The sequence below is a fragment of the Anoplophora glabripennis genome, unplaced genomic scaffold, assembly GCF_000390285.2.
Source record: "Anoplophora glabripennis isolate ALB-LARVAE unplaced genomic scaffold, Agla_2.0 scaffold379, whole genome shotgun sequence".
In the NCBI taxonomy this organism is placed as follows: Eukaryota; Metazoa; Arthropoda; class Insecta; order Coleoptera; family Cerambycidae; genus Anoplophora; species Anoplophora glabripennis.
In genome coordinates, this window is record NW_019416487.1 from 122,538 (window position 1) to 130,916 (window position 8,379).

Consider the following 8,379-nt stretch of genomic DNA (forward strand, 5'->3'; position numbering starts at 1 on the left):
TGATAAAACACGTACAGAAGTTCTTGGCGCATTTTCCATTATTTGTTGGACATTTTCTTTTAATTCTTCAGTCCGCTTTTTAGGTCGGCCGCTTCCTTCTTTTCTTGTTACACTGCCCGTTTCACGAAAAACATTAACACAACGCTGAACTGCACTTTGAAAAATTTTGTACTCAACAACGCCGGGAAATTGATTTTGAAATTCTATGAAACATTCCTCAATAGAATACTTCCATATTCCATCAATCTTGCGTCCATTTCTAAAGTAGGACTCTATGATAAACACTTTTTGTTCTTGAGAAAACACCATTTTAAACGCTTTTTAAAACGAACAGTTTCAATAACAAAGCGGCAATACAGCGCTTTGACAGATGACGTTTAAGTTCATTTGCTATACGCTACGCCCTACGTCCAAATTTTCAGAACCAACTTGACCACGTTTTTATTTGAACGCTCGTTACTTTTTTTTCGATTAACAAACAGTAATTACGACTGTCGTATGTGTTTATACATTTTTTTTATTTCGGGGAAGATACACTATTTAACCTGCGTATGTCATAACAGTTAAATTCACCGCCTCGAAATAGTGCTTACGAAGTCCTATCATCAGTGAATAATTGCCTCCATAATAATTTGCAGATAACCTCTGTATCTTCTCAACGTGAAACGTATTTTTTTCGCAATGTTGTGATAAACGAACGGCCTTAAAATGTTTATTTGATTATATGCAAAGAAATGCACACAATCAACAATATGGCAGCCATCCGTATAACTCGACCTTTTTCTTCTTCATTTGATTTTGCATTTAAAACTGGTGTAAAAAAGAATTAATCAAGGCATTTCACTAATTTATTTTTTCGCGGATGATCCTTTTATACAATGCGTTGGAAGTTTGATTGCCATAGTTTTAATAAACGACAGTATAATATTAAAATTTGAAAAAATGATTCTTAAATTCCACCATTTTCGAGAAAAAAATTACAGCATTTGCCATCATGCAATCTTCTGACACATTGGAAATAAACGTAGTTATTATAAATAAATTAAAACGCCTCATCACTGGCGTCTAAATTAATTAATTTATGTTTTTATACAAATACTATGAAATAACAACTTAATTGACAACTTAATAAAATAAAGAATATTCCCTGTATATTATTTCATCACCTACCCTCGAATCTCGAAACAATTTGAAAAAGGCGAAAATGCTTCAACTGCACACTTTTATCGGTATATCAACAAGTATCTAAGTCATTGTTACAATTTTCCAATATTTCATTTACTTGTAGCGCACTTAAACAATTACAGAGTCTTACCATTTTCCTCCCCATTGCCACCCCCGGAATCGTGCATCGCCCAGGCCACCTCTATTTGACACAGAAAGGACCAACAACGATACCAAAATCACTCCGACCGAACTACCCCTGCGCCCAGGGTTAATACCAAACATTTTATACATTTTGAACGTTTGTACCCGCTGTTTAATTCTACATATTTCTCTAATATCTAGCATTACAATACCGATTCCTTAAATATTTCCAATGTTAAAAATATTCAAGTTGATCGAACAACAGTTCGACATAATTTTGTCCACAGAATATCATAAAATACAATATTCACGATAAAATAACTAGTTTTGAAAATTAATAAAATTCGATAAAGTTAATATTGCACAATATGACAACAGCGCGATGCAAGGACAGTGGTACGCGGTACGCTGCTAGCAGAACGATCAGATGGTGTTTAAGGTGGCCATATTCCCGGCCGAGAAATACAGAANAGATTATGTCCTTACCACAGTAAACTAAATCCAATTGAATTAATATGAGCGCAAGTAAAGGAGAGAAAATTGGCCGATGTCGAACTAGTTAGAATAGCAAAGATAAGTATAGAAGATTGGCATAGGTTTATAAATTATGTCCGGGAAGAAGATCAAAAAATCTTTACTTGAGAATATCGTTTCATCAGTAAACAGTTAAATTGTCGAAAACATCTAGTTTTTTTGCCAAAATTTAGTTCAGACACGTAAAGATTTGGAAAAATTCCGTAGAATTGAATGAACTACTTTATCCTCAGCTGAATGTTAGGACTTCATTTTCAAAATGGTGTCCAAAGTTCGCAAAAAAAAGTTTTTTTCATTAAAAAAAATATACATTTTAGAAAAAAAAATGTTTTAGATAAAAACTTTTTATTACAAGTTTTTGCGTAAATTCAGGTTTTATAATTTTTTTTTTAAGTCAATAAATCGTACAGTAAATGAAAATGAATGCAATTCCGATTAAATTTCAACGATAAGAAAAAGAACTACATATTTCGACCCAAACAAAGAAGTTAAAGTTTCGGTAGATTTTTTGCATATTTTCAATTATTTTGCAATACGCTCATAATTTGCACAGGAAAGTTCAACTCTTACAGAAAATTTTAAGCCCAAGATGGGTCACGTAAGTTACTGTTTGATTTATTGAAATGTGAAAAATATGTATTTTTTTCGAAAAACCCAATTTTTGCAAAAACTATCAAATATTTTGCAATTTTCCATGCACTTATTCTACTTACCAAGAACTATTCAAGTGAAAGTTTCGTAAAAAGATCTATTTTCATTATAAAGAGATAAGACGTTTAAAAAAACACAATTTTTAGCAGTTTTTTTGCAATAACTAATACATTTTTTTATCAATTGACATTGGACTAGGTCCAAAATTTTCGTTATAAAAAGTTCAACAACTTTAGTTTTCGTTTTAATGGAAAAAAAATATTTTTTTCGAACTTTGCTAACATTCAGCTGGGATAAAGCAGTTCATTCAATTCTACAGATTTTTTCCTAATTTTTACGTGTCTATTTAGCTTTTCGCTTATAACTTTTTTTCCGTTCATTTCCACGAGAAACAGTAAATTACTTCTTTTTTCGTCTTCAAAAGACCTACAAAACTAGCCCTCGAGCGTCAAAAAATATTGATTATATCCAAGGACATTTAAATAAAGGGGACTTAATTATTTACATTTCTAGATGAAGCCTGGTCTATTCACAGTCTAATTGTATCATTGTTGTCAGCTGTATAATTATACTGGAAATGTACTTAATATTTTTATCGCAATTGTGGAAATTATTATTATAGGATAGTATTATTAAGTTATGCATACAATATTGTTAAATTCTGTACATATTAAACTATTTTTCATTTTTCATATTTGCCATGTTTGAAGACTTGGCNTGTCGAACTAGTTAGAATAGCAAAGATAAGTATAGAAGATTGGCATAGGTTTATAAATTATATCCGGGAAGAAGATCAAAAAATCTTTACTTGAGAATATCGTTTCATCAGTAACATATTAAGCCAGTCAAATTGTCGAAAACATTTAGTTTTTTTGCCAAAATTTAGTTCAGACACGTAAAAATTTGGAAAAATTCCGAAGAATTGAATGAACTACTTTATCCTCAGCTGAATGTTAAGGCTTCATTTTCAAAATGGTGTCCAAAGTTCGCAAAAAACAGTTTTTTTCATTAAAAAAAAAACATACATTTTAGAAAAAAAATGTTTTAGATAATAACTTTTTATAACAAGTTTTTGCATAAATTCAGGTTTTATAAATTTTTTTTTTTTGTTTCAATACAGTTAATAAAAAAATCCCAGCTTTCAAGTAACAATAATGCAATTCCGATTAAATTTCAACGATAAGAAAAAGACCTACATTTTCGACCCAAAAAAAGAAGTTAAAGTTTCGGTAGATTTTTTGCATATTTTCAATTATTTTGCAATACGCTCACAATTTGCACAGGAAAGTACAACTCTTACAGAAAATTTTAAGCCCAAGATGGGTCACGTAAGTGTATTACTGTTTGATTTATTGAAATGTGAAAAATATGTATTTTTTTTCGAAAAACCCAATTTTTGCAAAAACTATCAAATATTTTGCAATTTTCCATACACTTATTCTACTTACCAAGAACTATTAAAGTGAAAGTTTCGTAAAAAAAATCTATTTCATTTTAAAGAGATAGACGTTTAAAAAAATACAAATTTTAGCAGTTTTTTTGCAATAACTAATACATTTTTTTATCAATTGACATTGGACTTGGTCCAAAATTTTCGTTATAAAAAGTTCTACAACTTTTGTCTAAAACATTTTTTTTAGTTTTCGTTTTAATGGAAAAAAAAAATTTTTTTCGAACTTTGCTAACATTCAGCTGGGATAAAGCAGTTCATTCAATTCTACAGATGTTTTCCTAATTTTTACGTGTCTATTTAGTGAACTAAATTTAGGTACGTAAAAATTTAATTTGATTGAACTATTTATATTACCTTAAAGTGGTTCTGAAACTCTAATGTCTCACTAACTATAATTTATGACATAACACGTTGCCACTAGCCAAATAGCGAATAATAAGCTACCTAAGGTGATTAAAAAAAGATCCCAAAGTATAGTTCAGGAAAATAAGTTGGGAAATGACCATTTATCGACTTTTTGTTTCGGCAAGCTGAATTTATCACTATAGATGCTAAATATTATGTACAATAACATATTAGTCTCCACAGTCATAAAAATGGGGGAAGATTGTTTACAGGGTGGTTAATTGTATAATTTTTACGTAAATTCACGTTTTTCGCTTGTAACTTTTTTTTCCGTTCATTTCCACGAGAAACAGTAAATTACTCCTTTTTTCGTCTTCAAAATACCTACAAAACTAGCCCTCGAGCGTCAAAAAATATTGATTAGATCAAAAGTTATAAACAGAAGTTTATTTATGACTTTGAATTAAACATTTTTATAAACTGCGTTATTATTACCAGAAAGTTTTGGCATCGCATTCTCTCATTCCTTATCACTGTCTAATAACTCACACGAAATCTGGAATCGGTAAGTTGAATAGTTGACAAGTTATGGCCTTATAAACAAATTAACTAATTATTAGTCTGGACGATGCCGAGGATCTTCCACAATCGCGCTGATTTTTTTCGTGGTAGATTTCATAATAATACTTTGAAATCTTTCAAACTTTTTTTAATTTCAAATTTGCAACCTGAATTTTTTTTTATTTTTTAGCCTTAGTTGCAAAATGAAATATACGACGCACGAGCGTGATATAGTTATATCACATGTTCGGAAAGCTTAGGAAAAGAGGTTTAAGTTAAAAAAAATCGTCAAGATTTGTTGAAAAACAACGGAATTACAGACTGTCAAAGTTGATGGCCTATTGTTAAACAAATTAGGTTGGTAGCGGCAAAAATAATACTGTCATAACCGGCAACCCGAGTACTTTCCCAGATAAAAATATTTTATTTGTGGAAGTATGTTAAGTGCATAAGAAATATTGTCAAAAGTCAGTGGGTCGCTTGATTTTCCGGCGAGCCGTGGTGCGGCTGAAATGGTGGGGGAAGCGAATGACAGCGAGTCCGAAGAAAATGACGATAATATTCATAGTCCTGCCGTTAAATAAGCGAAATTCGCTTGAAAATAATATATTTGACAGTCTGTAACTCCGTTGTTTTTCAACGAATCTTGACGATTTTTTTTTAACTTAAAGCTCTTTTCATAAGCTTTCCGAATATGTAATAATATATAACTATATCACGCTCGTGCGTCGTATATTTCATTTTGCAACTAAGGCTAAAAAATAAAAAAAATTTCCAGGTTGCAAATTTGAAATTAAAAAAAATAATATATTGCAATGTATTATTATGAAATCTACCATGAAAAAAATCAGTGCGATTGTGGAAGATCCTCGGGATCGTCCAGACTAATAATTAGTTAATTTGTTTATAAGGCCATAACTTGTAAACTATTCAGCTTACCGATTCCAGATTTCGTGTGAGTTATTAGACAGTGATAAGGAATGAGAGGATGCGATGCCAAAACGTTCTGGTAATAATAACGCAGTTTATAAATGTTTAATTCAAAAGTCATAAATAAAATTCTTCTGTTTATAACTTTTGATCTAATCAATATTTTTTGACGCACGAAAGCTAGTTTTGTAGGTCTTTTGAAGACGAAAAAAGGAGTAATTTACTGTTTCTCGTGGAAATGAACGGAAAAAAAGTTCCAAGCGAAAAACGTGAAATTACGTAAAAATTATACAATTAACCACCCTGTAAACAATCTTCCCCCATTTTTATGACTGTGGAGACTAATATGTTATTGTACATAATATTTAGCATCTATAGTGATAAATTCAGCTTGCCGAAACAAAAAGTCGCGTTCAACACTATATTTCCTGGACTAGTAAGTAGTAACAAAACTATAATTAATTCTTCAAAAATTAACAATTTTAATATTTCTATTATATGTTTATCACGATTATTATCTATTGTAATAGGTTTTCCTGCACAAGTAAATTCGAATGAGATCAAAGTGCCGACAACGGAGATGAAACTTGCGCTATAGTCATGTTTTTGGTTCTCCTCGTGTGTTAAGTATCTCGATAAACAAATTAATTACTGAAATCGTCTGCAATGCGCGAAATTGTTGTCCTCGTATCATTTTAAATCTTGATATAAAATGTACATACATTAATCAACCACAGCTTTGTAAATACCTATTTACAATTCAGATAAAACATGTTATCAGTGACGTGACTAGTTCTTTAATTAGTTTATGCTGTCATGTATGACATGAAGCTTTTAACCTCTGAACCAATCTAAACCGTATATTTTGCGTCTTTGATCATTTTCTTACCGTTACCACTTACCAACCACATCGATGTAAGAGAACGTAATGAATTCACCTTCTAATAAAATTACCTTGTACCTTAGATAAGAGCGTACCTTACAAAACAAATGAATATTGGTTGCCCGTAAATATTAACCTCAATGACAAGAATATTATAATTAAACTGCAGCAATGCTTCACAATTTAATTAACTATTATCTTTCACCCTTCACTGCTCGCCGTGCATACATAATAGATTGTGAAGATAAGCTAAGCTCTTACGTAGTATCGCTTTATCGTAAACGCTGACGTAACTCCAGCGCCACAGATCGTACGTCGAAAATCCGCCGAATCGCACACAGCTAGTACGTCCGTTTGCATTAATTTTCTGCTAGTATCGACCGTACTAAACGAATACCCACCATCAGCAGAAGTATCAAGGCTGCCTAGTCTCCGCCATCAGTTGCGGCGTGTCGTCGAAAGTCCAGCAGGCCGGTGAAGCGGGCGAAACAGCGACGTAACGCCGTCACATGGCCCGCCGCGAGAGGGTGTTCTAAATACAAGCGATGGACTTCATAGAGGACTACTACGATTACGATCCGCCGTCGTCTTGTGCTTTTTCGCTTGCAGATAGCCCCGATAGTTTCGTTGTTGTTTATTACGAGGACTGCGATTGGTTCAGAGGTTAATATTATATTTGTATAGGAATTTTTAAAGTGTGTCGTTATCGCTCTGATTATATATGTAGTATTTGTTTGGTTAGTAATTAATTGATTATATTAAATGTTCGAGTACATTAAGCCGTGTTTTCATTTTGTTCTAGACCTAGACGGATCCACCAACAGCCTCAGCGAGAGGAGAAAGACAGGACCACCAGAAAATACCACTGTATACACGGTAAGTACAACAGTAGCAAATGGTTTGTTTAAAAAATGTTTTTAGCTAAACAAAACGAATATCTAAGGTGATAATTGAGCGTAACTCGATCAATTGTTTTCAAGGTGTTCTACGAAATCCATACAAGTCAATAAGTACTTAGACGTGCCTATTTGCATCACCCTGTACACGCTACCGTTCTAAACCAGTTTTTAAAATTGTCAAATGACTCAACCTTGACCCTATTTTGACGTAAAATCGGTAAAGTATTTTACCAAATTAGTCTAGTTAATGTTTTCGGCAGATTCTGTCACCATGGAAATTTAAAAAAAAAATACGTGTGACTTACGCAGCTACTGGCGTTATTTCTCGGAAACCTCAAATGCGTTTCATAATAACACCATTTAACCGCGACACATTCAATTAAGTCACACCTACCTACAGGAGTTATCACAAAATTGTCTATTGGTGCTGGTCCACACTGGTTCAGTCTAGAAGCTGTTAAAATGTGAGATTGTTAAAGATCCGGGAATATGTAATTGCCTTTTAATTTGTTAATTAGGACACTAGCATTTCAAATTCTGAGCACCGTTCTTCATTAATAAAGTAAAAGCATGAGTTTTTCTCATTTAGATGCACGAATGCGTATCGTTGCCAAAGCTGCTTTCAACTCATAGACCAGTGCTTAAGCCATCAAAAATGGTAAAAAGTGAAAAAAAATTATAGTAGGATGAAACCCATTGGAAAAGGAAGAGAATATAACAGAAATGAAAAGAAAAATAATTTACGGGCGATCTGAGGTCGGGAAGGGGAAGGGGGTGAGTTTTTAAGGGTAAAAAACGGTTTATCTTGATTTCCG

General features: G+C 32.4%; 1 protein-coding gene across 7 annotated transcripts in view; it reads left to right on the forward strand.

Annotated features, from left to right (window-relative positions):
• LOC108906190 (oxidation resistance protein 1) overlaps positions 1-8,379 on the forward strand; it is a 129,343-nt gene that overhangs the window by 70,277 nt on the left and 50,687 nt on the right. For 5 of the 7 annotated variants that reach the window (XM_023454708.1, XM_023454715.1, XM_023454709.1 and 2 more), the window contains one exon: positions 7,468-7,541. In XM_023454708.1, the coding sequence (XP_023310476.1) occupies positions 7,468-7,541 (74 nt within the window). Of the gene's footprint in view, positions 1-7,127; positions 7,329-7,394; positions 7,403-7,467; positions 7,542-8,379 lie in introns of those variants that run through there. The other 2 variants (XM_023454711.1, XM_023454713.1) reach the window with 2 other exon arrangements.